This window comes from Echeneis naucrates, chromosome 12, assembly GCF_900963305.1.
Source record: "Echeneis naucrates chromosome 12, fEcheNa1.1, whole genome shotgun sequence".
Lineage (NCBI taxonomy): Eukaryota > Metazoa > Chordata > Actinopteri > Carangiformes > Echeneidae > Echeneis > Echeneis naucrates.
In genome coordinates this window covers 19,284,505-19,297,671 of record NC_042522.1, presented here as the reverse complement: position 1 = coordinate 19,297,671, position 13,167 = coordinate 19,284,505, and the positions used below count along the sequence as shown (strand labels likewise).

The 13,167-nt window shown below is 44.7% G+C and overlaps 2 protein-coding genes across 3 annotated transcripts; both read right to left on the bottom strand.

The window, feature by feature from the left end:
- Positions 1 to 106: 106 nt before the first annotated feature.
- oclna (occludin a) lies at positions 107 to 4,831 on the bottom strand. Of its 2 annotated transcripts, none has more exons than XM_029515196.1 (9): positions 4,774 to 4,831; positions 4,284 to 4,370; positions 3,270 to 3,918; positions 3,013 to 3,180; positions 1,700 to 1,815; positions 1,010 to 1,195; positions 670 to 841; positions 545 to 586; positions 107 to 476 (listed from the first exon to the last, which is right to left on the bottom strand). In XM_029515196.1, exons 2-9 carry the CDS (start codon positions 4,331 to 4,333, stop codon positions 378 to 380), a joined length of 1,482 nt encoding a protein of 493 aa, XP_029371056.1. In that variant the 5' UTR covers positions 4,334 to 4,370; positions 4,774 to 4,831; the 3' UTR covers positions 107 to 377. The 2 variants fall into 2 exon arrangements, with proteins under 2 accessions (XP_029371056.1, XP_029371057.1); XM_029515197.1 differs by having other exon boundaries at positions 4,674 to 4,807.
- A 585-nt stretch (positions 4,832 to 5,416) lies between these two features.
- On the bottom strand, positions 5,417 to 12,837 carry marveld2a (MARVEL domain containing 2a). Its single transcript, XM_029516531.1, has 9 exons — positions 12,773 to 12,837; positions 11,314 to 11,372; positions 9,457 to 10,413; positions 8,712 to 8,932; positions 8,213 to 8,248; positions 7,966 to 8,123; positions 7,608 to 7,779; positions 7,129 to 7,179; positions 5,417 to 6,379 (listed from the first exon to the last, which is right to left on the bottom strand). Exons 3-9 carry the CDS (start codon positions 10,394 to 10,396, stop codon positions 6,260 to 6,262), a joined length of 1,698 nt encoding a protein of 565 aa, XP_029372391.1. The 5' UTR covers positions 10,397 to 10,413; positions 11,314 to 11,372; positions 12,773 to 12,837; the 3' UTR covers positions 5,417 to 6,259.
- Positions 12,838 to 13,167: the final 330 nt, after the last annotated feature.

Below are 13,167 nucleotides of genomic sequence, written 5' to 3'. Positions count from 1 at the left end.
TCAGAAATCACATTTGTTGACAGTTTAGACACACAGCTATGAATTGTGGGTAGTCTGCGTTAAGTTCACAAAATGTCCTCAGTGGACAGACACGTCAACTACAGAATGTTTCATACACGAGTTTATTTTCATAAAAAAAAAAATCGAGTACATTTCGGTGCCAGCTTCCATGAACTGCATTAAAACGTTAAAACAGAAGTATTTCCCACATATTTACATGTTTACACTGCTGATAAAAACGAGTTAACGATGAAGATTAAAAGACAGTAAGAGCTAAAAAATCATCAGTGTTCACATCATTAGGTCAAATAAATACATAAACCCGCCTCCTCTCCGGTTCGTAGGCCCTCAAACCCGGTTTAGTCTCCTCTGTCCGTTCAGGCTCTGTGGTCGTAGTCGCTGACCATCTTCTTGATGTGGTTCAGTTTGGCCTTCAGGTATTTACAGCGGCGCTTCTTGATCTTATAATCTGCAGACTGTGAAGGAACATCATCAGAACCGGCTCACATCTGGATTTGGATCCAGATTTCAGGAGCAAACTCACCTTTTTAATGTCCCTTATCCTGTCGTACTCATCCAAGGCGTCCTGTTAAAGACAGACAACAATTCATGAACACGATCTTGTGTTTAATCCACACGGGCGTGTGACGGGGAGACAAACTTCCTCACCAGGTACTGCGGACTCCCCTCCTCCAGCTCGTCCAGCTCCCGGTCCACGTCCGACAGGTTCTTGTTGATGGCGTCCAGCTCGGCCTGCAGCGCCTTGTACTCTTGATGATCGTGGTCAAATTCACGCTTGTAGTCGTTTCGCTGCTGCTCGTTCTTAATCGGAGGAAACTCACTGAGGGGAGGAAGAGACGTGAAAGGTTATGGTTACTCCAGGTGGGCGGGGCTTAGGGCAGATGTTTTGTTGTGACATCATGAAGCTCCAGACGACCTGATAGCTGGTTTTATTTCTATAAAACCTGATTCTCAACCAGAGCCCACATGGAAGGAGTCTCCTCTCTACCTCTCCACGTCGTTGTCGTCCAGCTCGTCTCCGGAGGAGTAGTAGTCGGTGTCGTTCTCCTGTCCGTCGGCCCGGCGGGGTCGAAGCGGGCGTCTCTTTTTCTGCCGCCCGGCCGAACTGGCCACCTCGGAGTTACTGCTGTAGGGAACGCTGTTATGTGAAGGCATGTCCTTTTCCATCAGAGGCCTGAAGGACGAAGAACAGAAATCGATCGTTGTCAGTTAGTTTCTTTTTATTTACACAATTTTTTTTTTCTTTTAGAGAAATGATTCCGAAGAAAATTATGAATGTTGCATGACGGTCTACTTTAAATTTTATTGCTCCTCCCCCAAGTGAGGAACTTTCCTGGAACGTAAAGGGATGTAAAATAAAAATGATGCTACTGAAACCTGGATGAGTCAACAGGTGAGCGACTTCCTGTTTTGTTTTTATCTGCAGAAACATATTTCAAATAGTTTCAGTTTCGCAGCAGATCTGATTCAGTTGTTGTTCTTCAGATCTGACCTGAAAGAATTGTGGCTCTTTCTTGCGTCACTGAATCTTTTTGTGTTTGACGTCATCATCTTCACAATTTAAAGTCTGATTTTGTGAAGCTGTTCTGCGATGAATACAATAAAAACCCTCTAAAAAACGCTGCCACCTGCTGACACACACAGTCCGTTAGTTGTGGTGCAAGGTGCGCACACTCACTTGGGGTTGTAGTCGTAGTTGGTGCTTTCGTCGTCCAGGTAAGGCCTGGAGCCCCTCCGCTTCTCCGGGTAGTCCGACATCGGGAGTTCATCGGGGGGGACCGACACATTGTTCACCTTCACAACAAAACAATCGCACACATTAACAGCACATCACATTGAGACAGCAGTTAACAAAAAGGCATCTTCGGCTGATGTGTTTCACAAACGCTCAGATGTGAGAATGATGCTTTTCTGCTCAGACTCCAGGAAACGGTGATGTTGTTCACCATATTCTGACGTTTTAACTGGATGGATACAAAATCATCATTTCAGCAGGTTGCAGCTCTGAACTGTCTTTTATGGTTCACAGTTCGGCTTCTTCCTGAGCTCTGGTATGATGAGCCTGCATGGACTCGTCCGCAGCTCCTCCCTGCTGCACGCCTCCAAAACAACAAGCATGCTGCAGGCTCTGCCGCCTCAGCACTTTCAGGCCGGTCACCACAAACGGGCGGACAGGCGGCTGGTTCCCAGCGTCATGTTTCTGCTGCTGGTGTTGGATGTCGGTGGTGGTGGACTGGTGGGCTTCGACCTTCCTGCCCAACCTGTTCTTCCTGTGTGACTCACTTCCTCATCACCACTGACTGTGTAATGTCAGAGTTGTTGTGAAACAACCTCTGGAAATAACTTCAAACAGCATGAATCATGAAATTCTGAATTTAGAAATCACCTGAAAACTGAAGACACTTTGGTGACATGAGATTGAAACTGTCACCTGTGAACGTGCCACACCTTGAAACCGAGGACACCACAGACAAGGAGCCTGTTGCACCACATTTCCCCTCCCCCATGGAAAAACAAGGCAAGTCTATCAAACTGGTTGTGCGACTTCATCTGGCACTCAAATGAAAACACCTGAAACGCACTTTTAGGATCAGCTACAATATCGCTGTGGGGTTTTTTCCTTCTGAAAAGGAGAACTGAGCTGAAATAATAAGCTGGATAACAAACAAGTCTATAAAAATTAAATCAATAAACTCCTTTAACAGCTGCTGCTGCTGGTGAGCCAAAGAACAGTGCAGAGGTTTGGGATCAAATGTCTCGTTTTGTTTTGTTTGGCCAACAGTCCGAAAGATTCGGTTTAAAAGAGACATAAAAAACAAAAAACTAATAAAAGCATCAAAATTTTACGTTTCTGTTAAAATGACTAATGATTTCATCATTTCATCAGCTAATTGTCTAATATTGAGTGAGAGCTTCACTAAACCTGCTGCTTTATTTAACATCGCTATAAACGGATTTTAGGAAACTGTCGAGAACAAAAGATAACCTCACCCAGGCCTCCACGTCCTGAGGCGGCACGTCTTCCTCCACCACCTTCACCTTCTTCCACAGGATGTTGCTCTTGCCGTAGTTCCTGATCTTCTGTCGAGTCTTCAGAGCGAAGACGAGCATGATGATCAGAGCGATGGTCACCAGGAAGCCGAACACCACGGCGATGGCCTGAAACCAGACGCCAACAGCCCCGGTTAAAGACGCCACCGGGTCTCCAGCGGTCACAGGCTTTGTGTGTCTGTGTGTGTGTTTGTTACCTCTTGGGGCTCCACCACACAGTAGTGGTACAGGTACTGATTGACAAACATTGCTGAGGCCTGCGGTTGTTGGTACTGAGCGCAGAGGCCGGCGATCTGGCTGGTGTAGGCGGAGCCGGAGGACTGGGCCATGGGGTTGACCGCCATCAGGTACACGATAGAGGCGATGAGCATCAGCAGCGCCAGGATGGCGCAGATGATCACCACCGCCAGGTAGAACCTCCGGCTCTCCGACAGGCTCTGGTGGGACACCATGATGATGAAGATGACCAGGCAGGTGATGAAGATGATGGCTGCCATGGCGATGATGAACCCTTTTCCGGATCGGGGGTCATTGTAGTTCCCTCCGATGTTGCCGTAGCCGTAGCCGTTTCCAGGTCCGTACACTCCACCTCCAAAGCTCCCGCTATAAGTATTGCCAAACCCGGTGCCGGGCACAACGCCCCCAAACCCGGCTCCTCCGAAGCCAGACAGGGCTCCCTGAGAGTCCCAAGCCAGAGTGGAGGCGACACAAGCAAATATGGCGACACACACCACGATGACGATGATGGCCATGATCTTGAGGATGCCCGGCGGGGACGTCCAGCGGTAGAAATGCTGAAACGCGTCATCTGGGTAGTAAGAATACGCCGGCTGGGGCGGGGCATTACTAAAAACATAAAAACACAGAAAGGATTTCATTTTCACAATAAAAGCACAACTTCAGACCGAGAAAGACCATCAATGGAAACATTTTATTTTCAAATGAAAAGATTTTATTCTTCTCAGAATAAGTCTGCTGGTTGTTTTTGGAACTAACAAATCAAATATTCGTCATAGAACCAACACTAAATGAATAAAGTAGCTCATTCCAAGTGGTTTTTTTTTTGTTTGTTTATTATTTTTGCTGAAATAAACCACCATGTCGTCGAGCAGAACGACATTTTGAATTCTCCATTGACGGTCCAATTGAAATGTTCTTTGAACTCTAATAATTGTTATAACTGAATGAGTGTAGGTGTGAATCAGACTCACTATCCGTTGGACTCGTAGGGAGGCGGACTCCCGTTGGGCCTGGAAGACATTTCAGCAGATCCACTGAGTTCTGTCTGTGAAGAGAATCTGCAGGAAGGAAACACATTGAAAGAACTCAAACTGTTGACGCTCTGTGATTTATTGTTGCTCATTCAGTTTCTACATAATATCAGTAAACTGGCACAAATTGATGAAAATCTGAGGAATATGAAAACATTTGAGAAGCTCAAACTGCAGATTGACTCTTTGTTCAGCTTTTATACAACAACAATGACAACAAAACTTCTTTTATCTGAAACTTCCTAAAATTTGTGTCAACAAAATGACAAAAGGTGAAATATTTCTGTCACAGTCAACAAAGGAGCAGAAAAGTGCAGATTTCCAACACACCTGTCTCCTGAACCCGTTCATCTAAAGCTGTGTGTTTGTGTGTCCGCTCGGATTACAGTTAAAACCTGATGAAGATTCAAAGTCACGTCGCCTCACTCACCTGTCCCGAAGATGACTCTTCTCTCGGAGTCTCACCTGAAACTGCTGAAGCTGAGAACAACACGACGACCGCACCTGTACCAAGCCCCGCCCCCCGCGGAAAGGGGACCGGCCGATGACGTCACCGAGGGGCAGCGCTCTGTTTCCGTTTTGTGATGAATCGGCAGATTCAATAAACCTGAAAATAAAAAACGAAAAAAAAAAGTCAACGTGAAGTCCATCCTTCACATTAATATCAGTAAATCACAGAATAATTTGATAATTATTCAGCCATCTCTCTTTGATATTAATCAAAAATACGGAGTCTCAAAGAGGACAAAATGAATGGCTAAGTAAAAAATATTACACTTACCTTCAATCTGTTCCTTAAATCAAAAATTCAAAAGAATAAACATCCTGTTCTCATTTTATTGGATAAGAAAAAGTAAAACAATAACCCAAATAATGAAATATTGATATAATCTTATAACTGTATATGTACATATATACACACACATTTCTGCATTTTAAGTTAAATCAAGCTAATTTTTTTATCAAACAGATAAAAAACTTCTTTCAGCTCTACTTGAGCTTCATTTTGCTGATTTGTAAAAAAGCACTTTGGTGGCTTTTTTTTCAGGAAACAAGAAACTGAATCAACAGAACTGATTTAACTGAAAGTTTATGGACATTTACAGCAAAATATTTACAGTTAACATGAAATGAATTCAGTGTTTAAAGATCTGAAGGCTTTGAGGACATTTTAGTATAAACAGTTTAATTGATGAAATGGAGGGACAAAGACAATAGTTTCTATTTCTAGATTTAGAGTTTGGTAATTGCAGTAAAAAAACAACATATTCAAACAGAAGTCAGAGCAGTTCAGACGGGACGAGCTGACTGTGACAGGACGTAAACGTGGACAGGAGATAATGCAGCATCTTTTAGATTTCCTCTTCCGTCTCCCCCTAACTGGCAACATTCACGTCGGACTCCAGTTATTTGGTGTATTAGGTGATTAGCATCATTACAGTCACAGTATCACACAGGTTCTATTTACATACAGGAGGATCCCATTCACTTCAAGGGGAGAATGGAGCAGCGCATTAGATGAGACCGTCAGTATCACACAGCAGCCTGTTAGCTGTAAACTAGGAAACATTCCAGCTCAGTTGGACTCTGACTGGTGTAAATTATTCACTTTACACCAGAACAGTCTTCGTATTTAGCTCAATAAATAAGAGTGATATTGATTTTCCCATCAACCCCCAAAATGTGGAACTAACCCTTTAAGCATAAAACCTCCTTTGGTTGACTTGTGGGTTTGACAAACAGACAGAAGTGCTGATGAAAGTTTTCTCCCAGACAGTCAGCTGAAAACACACCAGTGGTCTGGACCAGGTTCTGCTTTCCAGCTAAAACGTTACTCTGAACCACCGGCGCTGCTTTTAGCTGCTGGCATCAGTTTTGGGTTTGTGTCCCAGCGGAGGTGGAGATGCCTCGCAGGATTAGCTGTAGCCGTCGTTCCACTCCATGACTTTGTTGTATTCCTGGATTCTCAGTTTGATGTGAGACAGTTTGCTCTTCAGGTACTCGCACCGCTCCTTCTTCTCCACGAACGTCGGGTCCTGGAACGGTGGAGCAGAAAAACAGGAATGAAAAACTTCACATCAGGGAGAGAATCAACGGATCCTGAAAACGAAATCCACACGAGTCCATCAGGTGTTGGACTTGTGTGGATTTCGTTTATTGATGGACTGAATGGTACAAACTATTAAAAAGCAAATCTGAAAATAAACGTCTGCTTCCATTTTGACATATTTATATTGTGATGATTTTTTTTCCATAGCTGAATTAATCCCATTCAACAACTAAATCTAACCTCCTAAAACATTCAGTTTGCTGCAGTATAAAACTGAGAAAAACTGAAAATCCTCATCTGAGAAGCCTGAAGACAAAAGGTTTGTTTCCCAAAAACAAGGAGGTCCTGGTTCGATCCCGGCCTGGGGCCTCCAAAGACACCATGTGTGTGTTCATTGGTGACTCTAAACTGTCCGTAGGTCCAGAGTGAGCTGGGATTGGCTCCAGAACCCCCCGTGACCCAGAAACAGATCAGAGGAAGAAGATGGATGAATGAATTACCGGCATCCATCTTAACTTCCTCTGTCTCTCTTTTTCAGAACGTACAGGCTGTGTGAATGGACTCATGTCTGACGTGAAGTCGAAGGCAGAAGTGTGAACACATTTAGGCCTTATTCTTAAATCTCTTCCTGAAGCAGCGGATCAGAAAATACAACCCAACAAAGGCAGCAGAAAAAAAAAAAACAACACACAGACTGTGGAAACAATAACACACACACACACACACACAGCTCACATTTTTCTTCTTCTGGTAATCCTGCAGGATTTTGTTGATGCGATCGACCTCCTACAGAAAGAGAGAAAAGAGAATGGTTGTTAAACTGATGTTACACAACTTTTACACAAGTATGAACATCAGGAGCGAAGAAGGAATTCCAGGGTGGAGGGGAAGTGGAGCAGGAACAGGAAGTTCAAACAGAGGAAGTCAGAGGAAAGGGGAAATGAGGCACAATCAAAAGACTGGTCCTCTGTTTCAGACACTAAATCAGTTTCTTCTAAAAGCCTTCGTGAGCACGCTCAGTGTGACATCAATCTGCACCAATCAGGATTCAGCAACACCAACTCATCTGCATGTGTCAAAATCAATGGAAGTTAAATTAGAATTTAATTTAATTTGGAATTAATAAATCCACAAAACAACTCGATGTGAATGTGGCCAATTGTTCGATGAAGCTCAGCCCGAAACCATCAGCATGAAACTGTGTAACCAATCACCATCTGGCTGGTGGCGTGCTGTGGCAGGCTGCGCATCATGGCGTCCATCTCCTCAAACTTCTTGAGGGTCGCCTGCACCTCTGAGTGGAGCTCTTTGTACTCTGCGTACTGGTCGTTGAACACCGCTCGGTACTGGTCCCGCTCCTCGTCGGACTGAATGGACGGGTACTTCCTGCAGGGCGGAGGGAAACGGCGTTGACTCAGACGTTTGGTGACTCAACAGCAGTAAAAGCAGCAATAAAGCGTCAGATGGTGAAACTGCAGATACAGTTAGACTTCCAATAGACTTTTATTTCCCTGTGGATCTGAACAGAAAAAACACTTTTGGACGACTTTGGGTTTTGTGAGCAGAACTTACGCCAAGTAGTCCGGCACAACAACGGGTTTGGGAATGTGTCCTGATGGTATGTGTCCCTGCAGAACCTTGGCTGGAACCGCTTTAGGAGCAGCCTGGACCGGAACGACGGAGATGCCTTCCACCTGGTCTGGATGTTTGGGAGCAGGAGCGGGAAAGTCCTGAAGAGACACAGCAACAGAAATAACAAAACTGAATAAAATAAAAACAAAAATGAGCTTCTTTTATTCGAACATTACTGGATTCTTACCAATAAATGCACAGATCGCATCTCAGAAGGCTGCATCTGTGCATGAAAACACACAAACACGTCGACTGATCAACAACTAATAATCAACATTCACTATCAGAGTAAACAGCTCAGTCACTTTCCTCACTGAGCTTGGTTGTGACGAATCTCACAAACACGCAGCTCAAAGATATGCTGTCTTATATAATTGTCTGTATTATTGTTAAATGACACAAAATAGTGTAATTAAACTAGATCATGTGCACACATCATTTCCCTTCAGCCTGAACACAACCTGGGATTCACAGACTCACTGAACCGCAGGCTGTGCGCACACAGTGTGGTTTACTGTTGTACTGTGTGTGTGTGTGTGTGTGTGTGTGTGTCCAAACTGCAGAGAGGGCTGGAACAACCCTTACAGCTCTGGAGGAATTCCTGAGTGAGTTTGAGGAATCTCAGGACCACACCCCATAAACACAACACAACACAACACAACCCCCGAGGCGGGCTGAGGTCTTACCTCCTGGCCGTACCTCTCCCGGTACCGGCGTGCAGCTTCGTGCCTCCACAGCTTCAGACACACAATGGCTCCGATCAGATAAACCACCATGGTGACAAACAGGAAGATGATGGCCGCCGTCTGACCTGCCTCTGTCCGGCAGAACGCCCCGTTGATGCCGTTGTTGAAGACCGGGTAGGAGCAGAGGCCTCCACGAGTCGTGTCACGGACGTACACAATGCCTGGTGAACAAACAACAAAACACGTCTGATATTTATCGCTGAAGCTTCGAAGCTCATTTATTTAAAACAAGTGTCGAGCGCACAAACATTCCAGTCTTTATGCAAAACGTATTTACATAATTTAAATCCTCCCCTCCGCTGCTGAGGCTGCAAAGACCGATGGAGATACAGGACTTAAAGGGCAGGCCCACACATTTTAACACAATAATCAGGTCCATATGTGATCAGAACCCAACTGAAGCCGTTATTCAGTGAAGAGATACATTCTGACTGGACTCACCTCTTATGTCTACGTGTTTATATGCTCATATACTGAAATCATCATGGTCACAATGTGTAGTATGTGTGTGTTTACTGTGACATGACGTTTTATCTTATCATGGTTCTGTTGTTAATAAGCACAAAAATATTCTGACACATTTGCAGATTTGGATTTGAGAATGGACATCTTGTGATTTCCATTATATTTTAGAAATATGGAGAATGATCACGATTAAAATGAGTGGCCTGTTGCTGATTCTCACCTGCTGCCATGTAGAGCACGGCCAGAGCCAGGTTTATGGTGAACTCAGTCAGAGGCCACCAGGACGAGTCCAGCAGGATGGTGCGGTAGTACATGGTCATCCCCAGCACCAGCAGGATCACAGTCAGCAGCCAGGCCAGGCCCGCCACCACCAACACAAACGGCGTCTTGGGGCCGGAGTAGTAGCTCTCGCCAATTCCTCCGTACAGGCCTCCTCCAAACGCTCCCCCGGGAGGCGAGTACCCGAACATGTTGAACCACTCGTTGTCTTTGTGGATGTAAGCGCAGACGCAGGCGAACACGGCGGCCCCCAGCAGCAGCTCCACACAGCCCAGAATCCTCAGGAGCCCCCCCCACGATTTCATGTAGCCGTAGCGCTGATTGTACTCCTCCACACGCTCACTGTAGGTCAGGCCGGTGCGGTAGGTCTGCCCCGACACCGACTCATGGGCTTCCAGAAGCTCCTTCCTTGAGTTGTAGCTGCCGGAGCCCCCGTAGGGGTCCCGGTACGATCCAGGAACAGAGGGGGACGCGGGAGGGGAGCATCGCACCCCCTCGGTGGTCGTGTTGTTGTTGCAGGAGGACTCGGGCATCGACCACTGCTTGTTGCTGCTGCGGTTGCTCCCTCTGAAGAAGTTCTTCCAGGAATCAGGGATGAAGCGGTGAACCGGTTTGATGTCAATGGCGGGGTCGTGGTCTGGTTCTGTGTCGTCGCCCTCGCTGCCGCTGGGGTCGAACTCGGGGCCCACGGGGGGCTGGTCCGGCAGGGGCGGAGGCGGGAGGGGGTCGGAACTCTGAGCCAGATGTGTCGCTCGCTGCTCCCTCAGCGGCTGCAGGTCGTAGGAGTCTTCCTGGGATAACGAGCCCTGAGGGACCTGGTCATAGTGCGGCGCCTGGCGGACACGCTCAGTGTGTCCATAGAAACCTCCTCCATAGGACATGAGGATAGTGATGATCCCTGAAAACACACGTGCTTTATAAATAAAGTTTTTTCATTATCGTTATTACAATAAAAAGATTTCAGTCCAGCTGAAAGTAACAAATTCTAATTATTTATATGGTTTCTACTTTCATAAAGAGGAAATGAAAAATATTTTGTTTCATCAAATGTATGAATTTATTGCTTTTTGTATTTGAATATAATTAAAATATTAAACTTTATATATTCATAAAGCATTGGTTTACTGTCACAATAAAAGGGTTCATTTAAAGAGTCTTCTTATTAAATTGACTAATTGGCTTCATTGTTTTGCCTTGATGAATCATTTGAAATAAAAATACAGACATTCTTATGATTTTTCAATTTACTGAGATATTAAAAGATATTAAAAACAACAACTACCAACTCAGTGATCAACCAGCTGACAATCAGCCTCATCACTGAGCCTGCAGGAAAGAAGTAATTTCTATTGATCCACCATGAAGACAAACAGCGTGACTTCACTTTCTTATCCTATTATTTTATCTCTCAATGCCAAGAGCTGAGCAGCAGAGAAGATAGAAGGAACAGAAGAAACCGCAGCCCGATGATTCATGCATCATTATCTCACTCCAGTCTGAGGTCACCAGAGAAAACACAGCCGTCTACAAGAAGCCCCGAGTGCAGACGGTATCCCATCAAACCTCCATGCAAACTGAGTCAAGAACGCATTTTTGTGCTGCAGCCAAAGAGGCGTCGGTCCGATTCCCTTCTTTGTGACGGCAGTTCAACTTTGTCCACAGCACAAAAACATTTTCTCAACGTCCAATCAACCCAGAGACGCCTGTTTCTTTAAGTGGATTCGATCTGGAGAGGTAAAAAAATAATGAGCCGTGTTTGAAATACCTCTTTCACACGCAGTCACTCAACACCACTTACATGGGCTCGCAGGCGAGAATGCAAACCTGGTATGAACAAACACTGTTCCAGGGAATCACCTGCCGAAGAGAGGAAAACATTTAACAGTCAGTGGATTCTCTAAACTCCAAACTGCGACCTTTACAGCAGCCCAAAACTTTTATTTCCGACATTTGCAATGAAGTAATCTGGAAATCTTTTCCAGGACACCTGAGTAAATAAAATCTGCTGATAAAGACCATGTGAGATAACAGAGAGTTCGGCCTGAGTAGGATCGGTTCAAACCAGGAAACCAGCTGACACCGAAGTGGACCGGTAGTGGACTTTGGACTCTTTCTGATGACATCATCACAATGAGTCCGACAACAGATGCCCCCTCGTGTTATCAGGAAACAGGTTACAAGCTGCTCAGTTATAATAATGAAATTCATTAGAAAGGAAAAGAAGCCAATCCACATTTCCTCTCTGATGTCAGCTGATCATTTCTGACCTCTTTTTTAAAAGAACGACTCTAAAACTCCACAATCAGTGTTTGAATGGAATTAATATTGAAAACGCAACACATATCCCCTTAACTGCTAAACTAAAACTGGAGATTAATCATTTAAAGAAATCTGATGGCATCTGAACGGAAACTTTCATTCAATTTGAAAAGAAAAAAAAAAAGACTGGATTATTTGACTCATACTGCGAGAAATAAATCAGACGGGGAATGGGAATTTTTGCAAAAAAACAGAAAAGAAACATTAAATGTGATTTTTCTGGACATCATTTGAAGTATATCGTAATAAATGACTGTTTTTAGATGTAGCTCCATCAGACTGTTACATTATTCGACTTTGTTTCTGTGATTTAATAAAAGTTTCACCGAAGTTAAAATTGTATTTTTAAGAACCGATCTCCATCTGCCCTTTGCAGATTGGCTGTATAATTAATGAGCGGTCCAATAAAAACAGTTTAAAGATTTTCAGGTAAACCGAACTCTGGACGGTGGGAGCAGGTGGGCGTGGCTGTTTTGTTGTGACATCACAAAGTAGCGGAAGTCCTGCCGGCTGTTCTGAAGGCTCGGTTTCTGAATCCAGGACCCGGACTGAGTTCTCTGAGCGGTTTTAACACCAAACCCGAACCGGGTTTCTGATGACAGCGAAGATGGCGGCCTCCGTCCGTGATGTGTTGGCCCTTTAATCAGGTCGGATCCAGAGGACCCGGTCTGTAATGGACTCTGAGAAAACCCTGATCCGGACTCATAATCTGGTGCCGGTGTGACGGTCTTTTTTTTTTTTTTTCTACAAACCGGTCCATTTCCGCGGCGGTTGGTCGGACCGTCCCAACTTTTTCCCTCGAGCTCTCGTGACGTAACGACGCCTTTACCGCCAACTTTACAGCCAAAAATCAAATTTCCAACCGATAATCGATTTTTCCGACCGACGTCGACCCAAAGCCCCACGGCCCCCATCCAGCCTCGGCTCGGCCTCCTTACCTTGCTCGCTTCCTTCCCCGTTTCCTTGTCTCCTCTCCCGCTCCACTCCAACAGGTCCCCCCCCCCTCCCAACCAACCACACACCCACGTGACCAGCCCATCCCTCTGACGTCACTCGGACGGAAGTTTACCTGAACAAATAGATAACCATCAATATTCATTTATATTTGTATTAATTCTACTGATACATTTTCAGCGTTTTATTCTTTTAACAGGTTTGTTGAATTTCAAAATTTCCATCTATAATTTGTTATTTCATGTAAAAGTTTAGATTTTTATATATATTTTTTATTTTATTCTTTTCTTATCTACAATGAGAGCAACTTGAGTCAAACTGTTTTCCAATAAAGCTGATTAGTCTGATTCGACTAAATATTAATAAATGAGTAAAGTAA

Bases quoted from the DNA above. Each gene is read 5' to 3' on its own strand.
- oclna (XM_029515196.1), bottom strand. From the start codon at position 4,333: ATGTCTTCCAGGCCCAACGGGAGTCCGCCTCCCTACGAGTCCAACGGA. The intron at 1,196-1,699 runs GTGAGTGTGCGC...TTCGTCCTTCAG, and splicing joins AACTACGACTACAACCCCAA to GCCTCTGATGGAAAAGGACA. The intron at 477-544 runs GTGAGTTTGCTC...GTTCCTTCACAG, and splicing joins GGATAAGGGACATTAAAAAG to TCTGCAGATTATAAGATCAA.
- marveld2a (XM_029516531.1), bottom strand. From the start codon at position 10,396: ATGTCCTATGGAGGAGGTTTCTATGGACACACTGAGCGTGTCCGCCAG. The intron at 8,249-8,711 runs GTAAGACCTCAG...TTTCATGCACAG, and splicing joins GGGAGAGGTACGGCCAGGAG to ATGCAGCCTTCTGAGATGCG. The intron at 6,380-7,128 runs GTGAGCTGTGTG...CCACCGTTCCAG, and splicing joins ATTACCAGAAGAAGAAAAAT to GACCCGACGTTCGTGGAGAA.